The sequence below is a fragment of the Lichtheimia ornata genome (genome assembly GCF_029851405.1).
Source record: "Lichtheimia ornata isolate CBS 291.66 chromosome Unknown scaffold00018, whole genome shotgun sequence".
Taxonomy (NCBI): Eukaryota; Fungi; Mucoromycota; class Mucoromycetes; order Mucorales; family Lichtheimiaceae; genus Lichtheimia; species Lichtheimia ornata.
In genome coordinates, this window is record NW_026695338.1 from 179,329 (window position 1) to 198,074 (window position 18,746).

Genomic DNA, 18,746 nt, shown 5'->3' on the forward strand with positions numbered 1-18,746 from the left:
GTGTTGTTCAAAGAAAGAAATGGCATAGAAGGAGGAGTAAATCTCATTGTCATGCAACAAAGAAACAAGCGTGTTATGACACGTGATGAGGGGGAAAAGGCGTCTTTTCTTACTTAACGCACGAGATCATCTCCTCCTTCTGTAATGTCTTTATTCAAAAGCAACGACACATGTAAAGAGGAGAGTAGACGATGACGGCATAATGGGCAATCAGGAACAATTCGGGCTTTTCGGGCAATTTATGCAACACCACGACTCCTTCTCCTGCTCCTCAGCCCCGTCCCCTTTGACCACTTTACCTCATACAAGGAATGCTGTCATTGTGCGAGCTTCCTATTGACATTCTCACCGAACAACTATTGCCTCTCTTGCACATTGGTGACCTGGCTACATTGGCAGCAACATGCCGACATTTGAAAATGCTTTGCAATGAGGACCGGTTGTGGCGATATCGGGCAGCTGCCGACTTTTCTTTGGATACGTCAAGACTTGAGCCTTGTCAAGGATGGAAACAGACATACAAGAAGATGGTGGATAACAGCATGGTTTATGTATGGGGCGAGAATTATGATAAAAGACTTGGTATCCATGACGACGCTATGGAGCAGTAAGTTATACGCGCATCATGCTGCTGCTGTTTCATCGCACCAAATCAGCTCATCCACAAGATTATCTTAGGTCTCTGGATAAAGTGGTGATACCTATCAAGATGACAAAGTTGGTTGGAAAGGGCATTGCACAAGTTGTGACAGGTGGATGGTCATTTCATGCATTGGATTACCGGGGGCGTGTATGGATGTGGGGAATGGTAAGCTTATTATGGGGAAAATGAAGGATGCATATTCTTACGTTGGTCACGTGTAGATGCAACCAAGGAATCCATTGACTGGTCATGGTGAAGAAACTACATTTGGTGTCGTGCACTTGCCATCCAATATCCGAATCATATCACTTGCCAGTGGTCGTTCACACGCCATTGCACTTGATGAAGGCGGCAGAGTTTGGCATTGGTCCAATCGTTGGCAACCCATGTTGGTGAAGAGTCCTGCTGGTTCTGCAACCATGATCCAAATCACAGCTTGCGCATTTTATTCGGCTGCCTTATCCACAACGGGTGACCTTTATACCATCAGCTATCCTATCATCAATTCAACTCCAAGCGTGAACCACGTATCAATGCCATTGCTACTGCACTCATGCGATCGCATTATCCAGATCGCAGGTATGGATTCAGCGATACTTGTCCTTACAGCTCATGGTCGGCTATTTCGAGTTTCTACACCATGCAACAACCCCCACATCCAAGAATTGCTTGGCTTTTCCACCCTCTTGAATGGCAGCAATCGGTTATCTATCAATGCCCATCAACATTGGTTTGCTATTGTCGACCACACTGAAAGCAAGATGATACTGGGGAATCAAAAAGATGAACATCCATTACAGCAATTCAACCTAGACACGTTAGTGAACAGGATAATGTTGGGCAAGTAAGTTGTTGAAGGACACACACACATGGTCAAACATGGAAATTGAGACACAAGTGCGTGTAGGAATCACATGGGCGTACTCACGGTGGATGGAACTTTGCTGACAGGGAGCTTTCTTCAAGATGCAACAAAAGACCCATTGCTAGGCCGTCGCCATCATCATCGTGACCCATCTCTTACTCTTGCTGAAGCATACGATGCAATGGATTTCGATACTCCTGTGCATGTATACGCTGCAGGATTTGGAGGAGAGCATTCAGCGTGTTTGGCTTTACCCCGCGAAATTTTCTAGAATGGGTTCTCACTCAAATCTTGTATTACGACGATAACGATGCCGATCTGGATCAAGACAACGCTGTTGGTCTATTAGTATAACGACCCGAGACTTGGGTTTTTTCACTCATCGAGCTCTCCTCCCCTCCCCCCAATTCACTTTACCCGATACGTTCCGGTGCGTGTGTGTGTGTGTGTGTGTGTGTGTGTATGTGTATTCCTGACAAGTGGTGACTAAGGATAGTTCACGAGATAATAAACCTTCTTTCTTGCATTGTAAAAAACTGCTTAGCAAGCACTTGTTATTATTTTGGTAGCCGTGTGTACTTTTTTTTTGCCGTGGGTGTCTGTAAAATGTCATGATTGGCATGTTGTTTGTTTACAATTCTTGTCACACTTTAGGATCTCTTATATCCACCAACAACTCCTCCCCAAAATAGATCAAAGATCTTACACATGCCCTTGATCCCACGAATAGTAAAGAATTGGCTTCCATGCTATGGTATGTGTTACAGGTTAGAGTTGGCTTGATGAATCAGTGATTGCAAAAGAAGGATTGAATGATGAGGCTCTATAGCAAAGGCCAAGCTACGAAGTCCAAGAATAAGCGAGTGGGTCTGTGCGTCAAGGTCATTATGGAGATATGATACGTGAACACACGTGTTGTGCTCACTTGTTGCACGGCATGTGAGAATGGGAACAATGGAGAGAGCGATTTTGTTTTCTCCATAATGTCATCAATAGGAGTAGAGTAATTAACGTGAGAGCGACTTGTCATGGCTAATGCATTCTTTCAGATCTTGACATTGCACAACCACAGCCCAGCTGTCGTTACTGGTTCATGAAATGCTTGTGAATCCCATGTGTTTATCATATCCAAGTCAGGTGCTCCATGCGAAAGGAGGTCACTGCATGCTTGCGTTCTCGAGCAAAACGCAAACAATGATGGCCGATTGCTACCAAAAGCGATACATGTCACTCTTTATGATTCAATATTTGATACATTATCATGCATTATCTATAATAAATTACTGTATCCAGAAATAAACAAGGTAATTATTGGCTACAAAGTGAATGAAAATAGTAAGCAACATCATCAATCACTACGCTTCTTACATTGCTGGGTCAAACCATCGACCATCATCATCACCACCACCATGCTTTCAAATAAAGGTATACAAAGCATTAGCCCTTAGTGATCCTTCACATTCATCTTATTCCCCAATTGTTGTGCAAAGACCAAGCCCTAAGGGCAAGAAAGCGATGGCTGTGTACGAAGAAAGAGTTAGTCAGCTGAAGTGGAGGGGGGGTAACAGGAATGTGCACGCGTTTTACCCACCGATCCCCTGTGCTGTGTCACCACAAGTAGTTTGATGTCCAGATTTATACCAGCGAGCTTTAATTTTTATTTCAATCAATCCAGCTAGAGTGCTCTTCTTTTTCCACTTTCCCCACTTTTTTCATCTTGCTATATGTCACATCAATCCGATGTCCTGATCGTCGGTGCAGGTACAGCTCGGCTATAAACAAACAAACATTAGCACACAAACATCATTATTAAGCTCATTTGTTGATTGTACAACGCGTCTCGTTACATAAACAGGTCCTACAGGTCTATATGCTGCTTTGCTGCTGAGCCATATGGGCTGTTCGATTCGCATTATCGGTAAGACATGAACAATCACAATAAGCAATTATCATGTATTCATCATTGCATGGTCAAATACTTTTAGACAAAAAAGGGGCCCTTGATCCCTATGACAACCCTAACTACATCTGGTCACCAAGATCGCTTCAATTATTGCAGGCATTTGATTTAACCAACATGCTTGCTGAACGTGGACAACGACATTGGCGACTCGAAACCTATACCAACAAGGGTTACGGAAGCAATGCCATAACCACCGATCGACGTAATCACAATGTGTGGGAAAACGAGGCGACCGAGTTTAGTTGGAGCTTGTCATGCGAATGCGATCGTGTGTGCCGAGCCATGATTGATACATTGGAACAGCGGGGCGTTGAAATTCAATACAATCACGAGCTTGTTGATCTCGAAAATCATCCAACATTTGCCAACGCATCGATTCGCACACCCACATCCTCTTATGACTGGAAATCACAGATTGTTCTTGGTGCTGACGGCGGCAACAGCTTGGTGCGACAAAAGTTGGGTATGTTTTCCTTTTCTTCACTCGCTGTGTAACTTCATTACGTCGTTTCGTATAACACCAGTGCTGTCGCTTTTGTTTCAGGCATTGCATATGAGCGCCCAAGAAAAACCAGCACCGTATTTTACACGGTGGAAGCTACGGTCAATACCAACTTTCCTAGTGCACGCAGCATGTCATCCGTTACCAAAGATGAGAATACGTTGTTCATTGTTGGTAAGCATAATGATGACGACGACCTTTGTTGTTGTTGCTATGATACCTTTGTTAACCAGCAAATGTGTGTGGGTGTGTATCTAGGACACCGAAACAATAAGATGTATATATCATTTGAGCATCGCCCCAAGTGGAGTCGCCTCACCATTGATGATGACGTGCCTCTCATTCTCGCTCAAAAGCATATTAAATCTGTACTCGATCCATACCAAATTGAATTTACGCAGGTGCATGCATACCGAAGATGGTCAGGTACGTCAACAATGTCAAAATTAAGCGTATTTCTCGATCTCATTTATTTCTCTCTTGATATCTTTAAGCGAGCGAACGGGTGTGTGAAGAATATGCAATTGATCGAAAATACTTCTTAGCTGGTGGCTCAGCACAAACTGTATCGCCTGAGGGATTGCTTGGATCCGATTTGGGATTGGAGCAAGTGCACAATTTATGTTGGAAGATAGCCCTTGTTCTCAAGCATCGTGGATCGCCTCAACTCCTTGACACCTATGCTGATGAGTGTCAATCCAAATGGGCTGATACGATATCAGCATCCAATGCATTGATTCACCTTTTCACTTGTAAAACGCCGACATCAGGCACGGGTCTCAATTCAACACCTGACCGTGAGCTCGGATATCAACTTCACCGCAATAAGCATAGCCTTGTTGGTGAAACGCCCTATCATGCCAACCTTGTAAATGTCGACACCACCAGCACCGTCTCATTCAACTCACACAATAGCAATGACACCATTCAAGCTGCTGCCGTGGTCACGATGCGTGCACAGTGCAAGATTCACCCTGGCAGTCCTGGTACCCTAGCCCAAAACTCCAAACTCAAACCATACACCTTGTTCAGTCTCCTGGTGTCACCCTCAAGCAAAACACCGTCTCCGCCTTCAAGTACAAAGAACACAAGCACTGATGACCGTCCTCCTCGATCACGTACTTCTAAGCGTCGATGGCGATCCCGTTCGAATTCAGCCTCTGGTCCAAGTCGCTTTTTTGCACCTTTTCTCGGCACCATCGCCAAACGACAATATGACATTCCATTCACCACGGCTACCAATAACTCCGTTCAGCCATCCTCACTTGCAGATCGATGGCGCATGATTAAAACAACACATTATCGCCTCGTCGATCGTATGCTGTCTGGTTCCTTTTCATTCACTCTGCTCGTATTTGCAGGATCCATTGCTGAACGTGAGAATTTGGCGCTCTTGCAACGTTTTCGACGACATCTTGAAGAACCCCATTCCTTTTATAAACGATATGAAAAGCTTCATTATCCATTCAACTATACAGTAACCCAGCAACAGCAGCAACAACAGCAACAGCAACAACAACAACATCAGCGATCCTCCTCCTCCTCCACAACATCCACAACAACAAAGCAACGTGATAGTCATGGTTGGCGTGACACTATTCGTTCTTCTCGTTCATCCACTACAACATCCTCATCATCCGCAGCTTCATTCTTTCGATTCTCTGCCAGTCTCTTTCCATCACCACCTACATCACCCGTTTCTTCATCAGCTGGTCGAAGCTCTTTTGATCAACCACGCCCTTCTATCGACACATACACCTATCGCCGTGCTCGTAGCACATGCAGCACTACCGCACCAGCTACATCATCCATTATCGATAACAACAATGACAAAGGCGCCCTCTTTTCATTCTTGTATATTACCACATCCACGAGAACAGAGGTCACCAAGTTCTTGAGTGACACCAAGCCATCCATTGTACATGCCACTTTTCCCTTTGGACTTGATACTGTCTACCTTGATCATGATCGGGATTGTCACACAGCATACCGCGCAGCAACATTGCCAGCCACCAGCAATTACAGACCTACCATTGTCGTTGTTCGTCCAGATGGCTATATTAGTGCACGCGTTGAGCTCCAAAACGATACTGATTTTGAAAAACTCGATCAGTACTTTGACTCCTTTTTACGACCACCTATTGATATGACTAGTGCTGCTGCCATGGCAGCTGATTTCTATGACTTGTAAATATATACCCCATTTCATTCATTATAGCATACCCCCTCCAAAATAAACATTAGCACTTGTCAATAACGTACTCGAGAGGAAGAATAGCATGATACATGTCTTTTATAGTTGCATGGTCTACAATGTGTGCTAAGTGTAAGAAAGGCTCTTTTTAAAAATGCATTGATAAAGGGAGTAAAGGTGTACAGAATAAATGTTTGTTTAGGATTGCTTGCATTCAGGTGCATTCTCGCCCTTGTTGGCAGGCTGTAAAATAAAAACGAGCGTTTAGCTTCCAACCAAATGATATGACATCCATTCATGATTACTTACAGCAGCATCATCATCATCGTCATCATCGTCGTCTTCATCATCATCTTCCTCATCGTCATCATCATCGTCATAAAAGTCATCCTACCAAAGAAAAAAAAGGTTTAATAATGGACGTCTCCATGACACTATATGATTGATGTACATACCTCGAAATCATCGTCGCCTTCAAAGTCCTCATATTCAAGAGCCTTGCCAGTAAAGTAATCAACAGCATGGGGGATGATCTTGTCCTTGAATTCCTCACCCATCTCATAATCAGCTTCAAGCTTGGCATCCAATCCTTCAGCTTCCTCTTCGTCTAATTCCTCATCCTCACCAGGGAACACGGGAGGGCTGAAAAAGTTGAAGAAAGTCTCTGCAGGAACGGTACGCTTAACGACACGAGTCTTGTTGGTGCCTAACATGTCATAGAGATAATTAGCATGATGGATCCTTCCTATCATCCATACTGCTTCGAGATGACCTACCCTTATGACGCTGCTTCTTAGTCTCGACGGTGACGGTCAAATCCTTGCCTTCCTTCCAGTTGATCTTGGATCCTTCGGCATGATCATAGACAAAGTCACCACCTTGAGCGTGTTCTTGATAGTAGTAAGTCTTGGACAAGACCTTGTCGGTGAAGTAGTCATTGTCAGCAAATTCAAACTCGAGCTTGAAGCCAGGCTTTTCCATGTAAGACATGCGAATATCCACAAGCTGACGGAGGATTTCTTCATCTTGATCAGTGATAGTCTCACCAATTTGGGGATGGTTCTTGAGCAAAGTGAGCCAGAATTCGGGAATACCATTGACTTGCTTGTCCTCTTCATCCTCTTCCTCTTCAGCAGCAGCCTTCTTAGTCTCTTGCTTTTCTTGATCCTCGTCTTCCTCATCTTCATCCACCTTGGCACCCAACTCAACTTCTTGTTCAGTAGGTTCGTAACGGCCATTGACAACATCAGCACGCTTGGCATAAAGAGGCTTGTACAATTCAAGATACTTTTTCTCAAGAGCAAGCACTTCTTCTTGGAACTTGCCCTCCAATTCGGCATGTTGAGATTGAAGATACTTCAAACCATTGATACGACGTTGCACGGAAGGAGGAAGCGATTCAACATAGCCAGAGGATTGACCAACAAGTGTACCAAGCTTTCCTTGAAGCATACTGATCAAAGCTGGGTTGCTAGTGAAGGCACCACCCAGAGCAGAGGATTGGCCAGCAGCACCTATACGTTGTTATACCAACCTATTAGCTTACTCCTTTCTTTTCTATATATGAAGCGTACACATACCTGGTGTAGTGATAGTCTCCATGTCTTCGGAAATAGTGGTGATATTGGGCTTGTAAGACGAAGTGATGGGTGCTGGGTTGATTGGTGTGTTTTGTGGGGTGGGAGCAGTGGACGGATCCTTCTTGTTCTTAATGTCAAGATTAGAAGAAGCTATCGTCAAAGTGAAAACAAGTCAGTAATGCAGGGAATGCCGTCGTTGACCGATCAAGCTTACTTGATTGCTGATCCATGAAAGAAGATAAGCGTTAACGCTATAAACTTTTTGAATTCGGCGGTCACTTAAAACACTTGTTCCGCAGTTGCTGAGTGGATAACGATCTTGTTCCCATCATCGATTGCAATCCAAAATGAAGCTTCATTTCATTTATTTGTTTTTTCTTTGTTCAAGTAGGTCATAAGGGGTAGTATACGATTACTCAAAGTCATCGGCACCATTGTCAAAGAGGTAGTTGGCAGCGAGTTCTATAAATAAGCAAGACAATGAGCCATTTTGGAACCAGCAAATACACAATCTCCATGGTTACCTTCATTCTTATCACAAGCAAAGTATGCTTCAATGGCCTGTGCACGATCAAATCCTAGACCCTCCAGCTAGATAAAAAGATGAGTCTCCCATCATTGTAGCTATAAGAATAGTCATGTACACATACCCGATCAATAGCTTCCTTCTCCTCTTGGGTAACCTAACAACCATGATAATGATGATGATGAGTTAATTGTCCGCTTACGGTGTAATAAATACTCTCTCTCTTTCTTACCTGGATAACATGAGATCCAGGAGGCACAGCACCGCCTTCTTCATCACCACCCTCCATCAATAATTGGAAAAAGCCTTGTGGGTCCGAGTTGATCATGCGAAGCAATTCTGGGTTGGATTGACCAAGTTGTTGCAAAAGAGGTTGCAAAAGACTAGGGTTGCTCTGCACAAGTTGTCGTAATTGTTGAAAGTGAGGCGTATTACGAAGCTGCGAGAAATCGACATTGCCGGTACCAGATTGCTGCTGTTGCTGTTGCTGTTGCTGAGCTGCTTGTTGAGCTGCAAGGAAAAGGTTTTGGCTGGCATCTAGATACATATTACATCCCAATGTCAGCTACAATCATTGAATCAAGCAATATAAACATACCGTTGCCACGAGTTTGGGCGCTGTTTGGAGATGTAGCAGCAGCTGCTGCTGGTGCCTCGGTGGTGTTTGTTGCTCCACCTTGTTGTTGTTGTTGTTGTTGCTCTTGTGAATGTGCTTGCTCAGCTTGTTCCTCGGCCAAAAGATCCTCGGGAATGCCCTATCAAATCAATGCTCCCCATTAAAATGATATCCATTTTTCCATTTCATCCTATGCTTACATTGAACAAGTATTCGACAGCACGATCAGGATTGTTGAAACTTGCACGAAGAGCTCGCTTGACCTGATCTCGTTCGAAGCCCATTTCCATCATGTTTTGCACTACACTCTCGTATTGACTACCGGTCACTGTAGGAGGTATATGAGTATCCTATGACTGACACAGATGCATACGATCAAAGAGACATTACCTAATGAGCTATCACTGCTTACTTGTGTGTTTTCTTGGGCAGGTGCCTGAGTAGAGGGCGTAGTGGTGGTAGCAGCGGCAGCAGGTGTAGCAGGTGCAGGTTGTGATTGTGTGGTGGTGTTGGATGCAGGAGCAGGCTTTTCTTCCTGTTGCTTGGGGGTCTCTTGTTTCTTTTCAGTTGGCGTGGATGCTGATGTGCTTGATCCCGCAGCTGACGCCGTTGCTTTAGGCTTAAAGATGATCATGTTAGCTTGCGTATATTAAATCATCATCCACCTTACCTTGGACACCATGACGACCAAAAAGTCCTTTTCACTGATATTGTATTCTTCAACCTTCTTGTCATCAGCCAAAATCTTGCCTATAAATCCATTGATAAGCGTCCTGGCCAATGACGATTATCATGTACGGCCCGTTTACCCACCTGAAAATATCAGCTTTTGCTGCGAAACGGCATGTCCTTGAGATTCCTCAATCTTTTGCTTGACAGAGAGAATCTGAATAGAGGTAAGAGGCATCAGTCGTTGACAAGCTTCAATGGAGATTCTCGTCTACGTTTTCCTTTACGTACCGTGTCGCTGCCTTCTACGTCGAGCTTGAACTGTTTTTGTTGGAGTGTCTTGACTGTAAGTTGCTGCATGAGGTACTTGTTAGTATCATTGAATACGATCGAACCCATGTCTTGTATAGAGAGCGAGCTTACCATGGCTACCGTCGATAATGGGGGTAAGATTAGTTGGTTTGAAAAAGCCACGTACTCTGCAGGACAAAGTGGAAGCGCGGCATCATTCTCACATATCCCACCCAGTGACTGGCGCTTCATAGCCCTATCTTACCCACGCCTTGGTCACCCCACCACCCCTTTTGCATAACCTATCATCTCTTTTACTCTATGAACGCATCATCATCCACGTTCTACCTATTCATTGTCATTGTCTTCAATTGTATGTAGTATGTGGTACCGTTGATATGAAAAGGAATAAAGCGTTTCAATCGTCGGACAACAACAATGCATAAATTGGGGACCTCTTCTTTGCTTTATACGCTTAAACAATCTAATCGTATTTACATATCGCACTACAAGCATTACATCATCCAAACCATGTAAACATGCACTCCATTCATACACTACAACTTTGGCATGTCCATCATCCACAACAACCAAATCATGCTGCTTATTATTATATCCTAAAGGGTATTCGCTACGTTTTGCATCTCGTATGTTATGCAGCTATTGAGTGATGTTACATTCTTGGGGAGAGTGATGCAGACCCAAAGTTCGATACAGTATCTCTTTCTTTGCCAAGGGGACATCTAGCGTGGATAAATGTGTGTTTTGAAAGTGGGAAAATTATCATGTTGGATACATAGTTACATACCGTGGTTTCTTTCAAGTCCTCTCTTTTTAAGCTTTGGCATTAATCCTATGCTAAGCGCAGTATTATTACCAAAATGTTGTCTTTCCTCTCTTGTTGTCGGATACATACTCACTTAGATAATTCTCTATTTGCATACATTGCTTTTGACCTTACATCTCCTTATCACATTCTTGCCGTTATAGATAAATACACCATCATAACATATGAATAAACATTATCGAATGATCTTGTATTCTCTTTATTTTCGCATGTGTGTCATCGTCGATACACAAAACAAGATACACGACATAGTTGAGAGAATCTTTTTCATCTAATCAGATTAATCACGTGATCTATGATAAGAAAAAAACAAAAGGACGAATCGAATGATCCTGTATTGGGTCAATCGATCAGAAGATGATGTGGAATGGAGAAGCCGCGCATCGATCGCGGTACCTCTCGCATGCTAAGCGAGCGCTCTACCATTTGAGCTACATCCCCAAGCTGTTATTTATGGGTCCGCTTGGTGACTGATCGATCACATGACTTCCTAATATGGAATTTATATGGTCTATGATGTCACTCGTACATGAAAAAACATCGAATTAGCGCGGATGGTTTAGTGGTATAATATCCGCCTGCCACGCGGATGACCCGGGTTCGATTCCCGGTCCGCGCATTCATCCTCACATCACCGCCTGATCAATAAGGTTGGATTCCTTTTTGTTTTTCTTCTTTTGGATCACGTGATCTCATATTCTCTTTTTCGTGTCTTGGTAGTTTGGCTTTATTCATCCCATGATGCATGATACCACTTTTTTTTCTTATATATGCTGTTTTCTATCATCGCTTTTCAACCTTCTTATGTCCATCCTCGTTCACTTCTAATCCTTTTGGGCGATTACGCCCTTTTTCGTTATTGCTCTTGTAAGTGGTGTAGTATCTACTCTAACGAGATGACGCATTGATAGGAAAAGCATAAATGTGCTGATGCAAGAGGCAGCGATGGTACCACAAAGATGAATTACATGAACATGACATGAAGACCCTTTTAACTTTTATCCTTCACGAATTCTATTTATTCAAAAAACCTGAATTCGTCTTCTAAAGTAGCATCATTTTCTATTGATGGAGGTGTTGTAGTGACCGGGTTGACATGTTGGGATTGCATCATGTTCGCATTTGCTAACGGGGGAAGGCGTTTCTTTCGACATCCACCACATACCGGAACGCATTGCCAGCATCGATCAAAGCTATATCCACATGCCCAACAGCAAGCATCCTTGGCAATAATCCGAGAGCATGATTTCATATTCATTGATTGAAACGTGTCGACAAGGGCGGATATATGTGGTTGTTGTTCCATGCCAATGATGCTATTATAGTCGATGGTATTGCTATTGGAGGAATTGGTAGTCGATGGTGGTATTGATGTGGTGGTTGTGGTAGCAGTAGCTCGTTGATGTAAAGGTGTCCGATCACATTCACGAATATCGAGTTGGACATGTTTGTTGCGAGAAAGACGATTAAGCGTGCGTTGAAATGTGTCGAGATGTGGTTCGGTTGACATGTAATGATGATAAACATTGACTGATTCGAGAGCAAGAGAGTGTGGTTGCAGCGTACCGTTCTTTAATAACTCTTGGATCATTTTGGAATCGACTTCGAGGCTTGTATTGAATCGACGATGCCGTGTACTTAAATGTCGTAGCCGGGGAAATTTCACAAGCATAATGATGGGGGATATCATTGCGTCGTCGTTGCCATCCATAATCACCTTCATTAAGGTATAAGCTCAGCATGCCATCATATGACACATGTCACCTAGATACAACTTACCTCCCTCACCATGTTTCGTAAACCATTGGAATCTCGCAGTCTTCGTAGTGCAGCATAGAGGCTCGAGAGATCACAGTAGTCGAGATCAACCACAATGCGTCGCCAAACTGATTGGTAGCCGAGAAGATTGTACCGAAAGTAGCGGCAAGTGTCCAGCAAGTTCCATAAGGAGCACACGTCCAATTCACTTGCAATCGTTGCAATTACGTCAATGGGTATCTCGGTTAAGGACCGGCTGCAGGACGTTGTGGGCATGACCATAGAGTAGTGGGATCGATCGATTAGTAAGATTCGAGACAAGTCGGAAAGAGAGAGCGGCTGTCGGATTTCAATTTCACTTCTTGCATTGGAAGAGGATACGCACACATACACACACACACAACTTGTCAACGTCTACAACGGTGGTTGAATGAAAAGGAAGATATCATCTTGAGGCACTCGATCTACAACATGCGTGGGAGCACAATGATGTGTGCATTGTACCGGGTGCATCACATTATCACCTGATGGACGGTGGTTGTTGTGCTCCCCGCTCCCTTTCACAGCTACTTCCTATCCTCACTTTGGTGACAATGCAAATCGAATATCCCTATCATCTTGAATGCCCTCGACCCTCGAATAATGAATCATACATAAAGAGATGCCTTGTCAAGGAATGAAAAGTAATGACGTTGGATCGCCATCATCTTTTTTGCTACAAGTGTTACGGACCACTACACAAAAGGAAAGGAGCCGATGCCGATGAAGGGCAGGCGCGTATCATGATGTTGATGAAGGATCATAGCTGCTTGTCACACCTCCATACGTGTATTCCCCCCTATTGAATACTAGATATAACTATCCATTAAAACCACATTTGATATGAGCAAAAAGCATCTTTTAGTAATGAGATACGCGCATCCCAGTTTAGGTTACACGGCAGCTCACAACACACATTCGAATCTTTACGCCGACAGCAAAGTAATCGATGATCATAGAAGAATAATGAAAGCATCTACTTTTGATGCTTGATAGTGAGATGAGATGCGATCATCATTCCCTTGCTTTTTTGTTGATGATATCTTGCATTTGGTCTACAAGTGTGTCATCTATCATCTATCAATGCTCATTATCATTGAAAGGAGATTAAAGATTATTGTGCCCCACTGTTGGCTCATCGATCCAATTTAGCTTAAATAGGCTATCAAGTCATTTGCATTAGGGTGCGGGAGCAATGAGATAGAATTCCATCGGGTAGTGTGATGTTGTGGGGAACCCGCCATTAACGGCATGACTTGAACAGTCGTCGTGATTGGAATGCAGTGCATACATCACACCAGCAGCACCATAGACACTGTTGATTATGATCCCAAATACAGCAATCTTATTCTGCAACTCAAACGAGCCCATTGCCCATCTTTTCCTTTTCCGAATGTCCCAAGGGCGCTTCTCCTCATAGCAGCAACCATGCATGTCCATTGAGTTTTCTCCTTACCCCACCCCACTTGTTGCCCGCCAAAGCCAATAATCCACTTCTGCCACTCTCTCCGACATTGCTGTCTTTATTTCTTGATCGTCTTTGCATTTCTTTTGCTTCCCCCTTTTCTCTCTTACTGTATTGTTATCAGCCCACATAAGCCCTTCTTGTATTCTTTATATCCTTGTGTACTTTTGTCTCCTTTGTACTATACCTACCATCTTCTTTCTCTCCCTTTTTGACAAAAATCAATCGTCACCACAGCTTCATTAAGAAAAAAGAACCACAGCAGCAAGTATATGACCACTTTGGATTTGACGGCAGCCACCTCCACATCGAGCAACAACAGCAACTGTGGCCGAGCTGCTACTGCCACTGCATCATCTCACAGCAGTGAGCCAAGCAACAACAACAACAACAACAACAACAATGGCGCGTTGATGTGTCTCCCACGACCAACCAATAATGACACCGACGTGCGTCTTGGACAAATTGACGACCTCAAGTACTTTCTTGCCACAGCGACTAATGATTGGGATCCTGAACAAGCGGTCAAATCATTTGCGCTACCAACTACAGGCGAGAGCGTGTCGTGTGTGTTTTGGAACAACCTCTTCCATATAACAGGGACTGATATTGTACGTTGCCTGGTGTTTCGTTTTCATGCGTTTGGACGACCTGTATCCAATTTGAAAAAGTTTGAGGAAGGCGTGTTTAGCGATCTACGCAACCTGAAACCGGGTAGTGATGCGTGTTTGGAAGAGCCCAAGTCCGAGTTTCTTGATATGCTTTACAAGAACAATTGCATTCGCACACAAAAGAAGCAAAAGGTGTTTTATTGGTTTTCGGTGCCTCATGATCGGTTGTTTCTTGACGCCTTGGAACGTGACCTCAAGCGAGAAAAGATGGGTATTGAACCAACAAGCCAAGCTGTTGCAGACCCTGCCACTTTGCTTTCACTCGACACTACACATGAGCTCTTTGATCAATTACGCAAATCCATGGCACTATCAGCTGCAGCTACAGCCCATGCTCTAGAAGACGACCAACAAGGTAAAGCATAAGAGACACAAAATGAAAGAGAGAAAGAGAGCACATACACATACACCTCTCTCTCGCTCTTTCTCATACCACTGGAAGAGCCCACAATTAAATAAAAGCTTTCTTTTTTTATTCTATATCTTGTACCTTTTGCAATGTTGGCGCGACGAATCGTGTGACATAAAGAAAAGTGCACCAATGGATCCAACCTGCAAGTGACAATGCATGACGAAGATTTATCTAGCGACATTGGGCGCTTGGATCTCGAACCACCACCACCTCCGCCACAACCATGCAGGCTCCGCAACCCCAAAGCTATCTTTGGCATGGTGTCATTATTCGAGGGATCCGCTTCATACAAGCAACGTAGACGCCGAGCTGCATCTTTGTCGTCAACATCGCCATCAACTGCCCTTGTGACTCCAAACTATGCTAATGCTACAGCACGTCGTCATCGTTCAACATCGAATCCAGATCCTGATACACCACCATCATCATCAGCTATTATTGATGACTTTGCCTTTGGTGGTTGTCCATCGACATCATCATCACCACCTTCTTCATCCATGTCGACACCATCCAACAGTAATGTATCAACGCCAAGCAATACAATCATGCTCTCGACTTCATCTTACAACGCACTTGCATCAGCAACCAATGCTTTGGCATCACTAGGGGATGATACAGGTGCATCCGAGCGTACCTATACATGTCCCTTGGGGTCATGTGGTAGGTTCTTCAGACGCCTAGAGCATCTCAAACGTCATTTACGTACACATACAATGGAACGACCTTATCTATGTCATCAATGTGGTAAACGTTTCTCACGTTCAGACAACTTGGCTCAGCATCGCAAAACGCATGACCGTGCAACCAGCAGACATAATTCCAAAAAAGGCAGCGGCGGAGGTGGTGGTGGCAACGATGCTTCACCACCACCACCACAGTCAAGCAATGGACCTGACAACAATACCAACCATGCTGTATTTGGTAATGGAAATGGTAACAATAGCAATAATGGACCATTCTGCAACATTTCTGGTAGCAGCATTCATGGCACCTCATTGTCGACACCATGTCAACAACCACTTTACAGTAACATTCCTTCTACTACGTTATTCAACAATGCGTCCAACTACTGGTTTTCGACACGTAGCAACAACGATACAATGACCATGCCATTTGATTCAGAGGATCAGGCATTGTTTTCGAGTAACGACAATGGTAGTGCCCTGAAGCAAGAATATTGGGATCAGCATGGTGTTGTGGCAAATGACCCATGGCAAACTTCTTGTAGAATGTTTGAGGAACCTTCCTTTTTGAATCAAGATACGACAACAACCGCATCTCCCTGGATCATGCCAATGATCCCATCAGCATCCATTCCACCATCGCCCGTCATGAACAACCATGATCATTTGTACAATCATCATCACTATGATCCAACAACAGCTTATGCAATGGGCGATGCTGATCAGCAAGGGCACTTCCAATGGCTTGGTGATGATGATGGAGGTGCCACTTTTTATTGCTAAATCCAATCCAATCCCACAGCATTTTGTAGTAGTCCCTTCTGCATGTTATTGTAGTTTAACCACCACACATTCCTTTTCGGCAATCTTGTTCGTCATCAAATCCTACCCCTCCTTTGTGTATGTCCATATGCAATCTTTTTGATCTTCTTCTTCTTCTACTCCAGCAGCTGCGTGCTAGTGCAAAAGTACTATCGTTCTTAACGTATGGTCTATGCGAACTATGCTCATGCTCTTTCCCCTCTCTTTCTCTCTCTTTCTCTTTTTTTTTTCGATAAAGGACTTTGTTCAACCGATAAAATCTCCGCAAGCTGCATTGATGTTACACCGAACGAAGCAAATTTTTACATATGAACAGGCCCCGAGCGCCCATTCACAGTTTTCTTTCCTTTCTTTTCCGAATTCTCTATCCCACACACTCACACACACACCTCGACGTGCTTTTGTTCATACCATGAATCATACGTCTGAGGACCTAGAAAAGCAAAGCAAGGTTCTTGATATCGATGAGCTTGAGAACGAAAAGGTTCATGAAGAACAAGAAAAGCCTGAACAAAACGATGTTTGGACTTGGAAGGGCAAGACATGGAAGCAGCGACTTGCCTTTTTGACACGCAAAGAGTTTTTGAGAGTATTGATCCTTGGTCAAAGTAAGTCCTGGGCATGCTGTTGTTATGGTACACAAATCCCAAAATTTGATCCGCTGATATACCGATTCATTTTCGGATACACAGTATTATCGCTTTGCATTACTGGCACCGTCGTCGTCAATAACAAGCTTACCGAAGAATTCAACTTTAATGCACCTACCACCCAAACGTTTTTGGTCTAGTGAGTAATCATGTGGAAAAATTGTCATACGTGGGATCGTTAACCGTATCTCTATAGCGCTGTGTTAGCTGTGGTGTACAATTCCTATGCTATCTGGAAACGAGGCATCAAGGGTTGGCTTAGACAATTCTGGGAACGTGGCGTTTATTGTGAGTATGCAGCTTATAGTAGCTTACGTATGTATATGCTTACCTCCTTTTTTTCACAAAGATTTCTTCCTGGGATGGGTTGATGTGGAAGGCAACTACCTCGTGGTCAAGGCATATCAATACACTGGCATGTTGTCGGTCATGATCCTGGATACGTGGAGTACACCTGTTTGTGTATTATTGGCATTCATCTTTTTCCGTGTGCGCTATCGATGGGTGCAATATCTCGGCATCTTTTTAGCATTGTGCGGCACCGGCATGGTTGTAGGCAGTGATGCCATGTTGGGTAACTCTTGGCTTGCAAGTGATCCTGTCAAGGGCAACTTTTTCGTCATTGTGGGTGCTACATTTTATGGTATCAGCAATACGAGTGTTGAGTATTTGTCACGCAAATACCCTATCTACGAGGTCAACGGCAGCTTCACCCTTTTTGCAACGCTCATCAACTTTGTTCAGCTTATGATCCTCGAACGCAACGAGTTTGCCAATTTTAAAGATAACAGCTTTGAAGTGGGTCTTATTATCATTTACGTGGTGTGCATGGTCATTTTGTACTCGTTGGCGCCTCTCATGTTCCGTTGGGGCAGTGCTGTCATGTACAATTTGTCATTGATGACGAGTGACTTTTACAGCTTGATCTTTGGCTTGGGTCTCTTTGGCCAAACGGTAAGTGAATGTAAGCTTTTATATGGAAGTGCAAGAAAATGCTTATCCATCCATATACATAGGTCAGTGTATTGTATCCTCCTGCATATGTCATTATCATTGTTGGCATTGCTGTGTATTACATCTTTCCAGCACCTGAACCAGTGGCCATCACCGATCCCAACGATCCCTCCAAGCCCCACCGTCAATTCTCTTGGTTTGGCTTTTACTTCAAAAAGATCCCAGCTCAAGTCCAACCTGGGCCAGTCGAATCGGTACCCCATGAACATGTGGAGGTGATTGAGGACAATGGCAACACCACCACCACCACCAAGGCTTCTGAAGCCAAGGTATAAAGAAGGATCATTGTTAATACTAGGACGACAGGCGCGTCTTTACACAACGGCATCAACATTTCAATTCAATCCCCCACCCATACACTACAAGCATCTCGAGGAACGTCCATACTTTGCATATTCATCCGCATTTTCCACTTTTTTTCTTTACCCTTTTGATCCTTCTTATTGCCGTCGTTCTGGTTTATTTATCTACTATCTTATTAGTTGTAGTTTCCTATATTGTACTTTTAGTCTTTTTTCATCCCCTTTCCCTAGCGG

General features: G+C 43.8%; 7 protein-coding genes and 2 non-coding genes across 9 annotated transcripts; 5 read left to right on the forward strand and 4 right to left on the reverse strand.

Annotated features, from left to right (window-relative positions):
- Positions 1-311: 311 nt before the first annotated feature.
- Positions 312-1,779, forward strand: O0I10_004788 (uncharacterized protein; the record flags this gene model as incomplete). Its single annotated transcript, XM_058484839.1, has 4 exons — positions 312-607; positions 679-808; positions 865-1,487; positions 1,551-1,779. 4 exons carry the CDS (start codon positions 312-314, stop codon positions 1,777-1,779), a joined length of 1,278 nt encoding a protein of 425 aa, XP_058344338.1.
- A 1,453-nt stretch (positions 1,780-3,232) lies between these two features.
- O0I10_004789 (uncharacterized protein) lies at positions 3,233-6,164 on the forward strand (the record flags this gene model as incomplete). Its single annotated transcript, XM_058484840.1, has 6 exons — positions 3,233-3,269; positions 3,364-3,426; positions 3,494-3,934; positions 4,016-4,147; positions 4,232-4,399; positions 4,468-6,164. The coding sequence occupies 6 exons, from the start codon at positions 3,233-3,235 to the stop codon at positions 6,162-6,164; spliced, it is 2,538 nt and encodes an 845-aa protein (XP_058344339.1).
- Positions 6,165-6,365: 201 nt separating this feature from the next.
- O0I10_004790 (uncharacterized protein) lies at positions 6,366-7,977 on the reverse strand (the record flags this gene model as incomplete). Its single annotated transcript, XM_058484841.1, has 6 exons — positions 6,366-6,410; positions 6,477-6,557; positions 6,623-6,873; positions 6,944-7,681; positions 7,748-7,897; positions 7,962-7,977. The coding sequence occupies 6 exons, from the start codon at positions 7,975-7,977 to the stop codon at positions 6,366-6,368; spliced, it is 1,281 nt and encodes a 426-aa protein (XP_058344340.1).
- A 182-nt stretch (positions 7,978-8,159) lies between these two features.
- On the reverse strand, positions 8,160-9,957 carry O0I10_004791 (UV excision repair protein Rad23; the record flags this gene model as incomplete). Its single annotated transcript, XM_058484842.1, has 10 exons — positions 8,160-8,209; positions 8,272-8,338; positions 8,398-8,430; positions 8,506-8,810; positions 8,872-9,028; positions 9,090-9,217; positions 9,280-9,508; positions 9,560-9,639; positions 9,703-9,775; positions 9,850-9,957. The coding sequence occupies 10 exons, from the start codon at positions 9,955-9,957 to the stop codon at positions 8,160-8,162; spliced, it is 1,230 nt and encodes a 409-aa protein (XP_058344341.1).
- Positions 9,958-11,064: 1,107 nt separating this feature from the next.
- On the reverse strand, positions 11,065-11,137 carry O0I10_004792. The gene has a single exon. It is a non-coding gene; the product is annotated as a tRNA-Ala (tRNA).
- A 107-nt stretch (positions 11,138-11,244) lies between these two features.
- Positions 11,245-11,315, forward strand: O0I10_004793. The gene has a single exon. It is a non-coding gene; the product is annotated as a tRNA-Gly (tRNA).
- A 399-nt stretch (positions 11,316-11,714) lies between these two features.
- O0I10_004794 (uncharacterized protein) lies at positions 11,715-12,736 on the reverse strand (the record flags this gene model as incomplete). Its single annotated transcript, XM_058484843.1, has 2 exons — positions 11,715-12,413; positions 12,476-12,736. The coding sequence occupies 2 exons, from the start codon at positions 12,734-12,736 to the stop codon at positions 11,715-11,717; spliced, it is 960 nt and encodes a 319-aa protein (XP_058344342.1).
- Positions 12,737-14,230: 1,494 nt separating this feature from the next.
- Positions 14,231-16,507, forward strand: O0I10_004795 (uncharacterized protein; the record flags this gene model as incomplete). The annotated part of the gene is made up of 2 exons (XM_058484844.1): positions 14,231-14,984; positions 15,159-16,507. 2 exons carry the CDS (start codon positions 14,231-14,233, stop codon positions 16,505-16,507), a joined length of 2,103 nt encoding a protein of 700 aa, XP_058344343.1.
- Positions 16,508-16,958: 451 nt separating this feature from the next.
- On the forward strand, positions 16,959-18,485 carry O0I10_004796 (uncharacterized protein; the record flags this gene model as incomplete). The annotated part of the gene is made up of 5 exons (XM_058484845.1): positions 16,959-17,154; positions 17,239-17,335; positions 17,393-17,484; positions 17,546-18,150; positions 18,213-18,485. 5 exons carry the CDS (start codon positions 16,959-16,961, stop codon positions 18,483-18,485), a joined length of 1,263 nt encoding a protein of 420 aa, XP_058344344.1.
- Between the last annotated feature and the right edge of the window lie 261 nt (positions 18,486-18,746).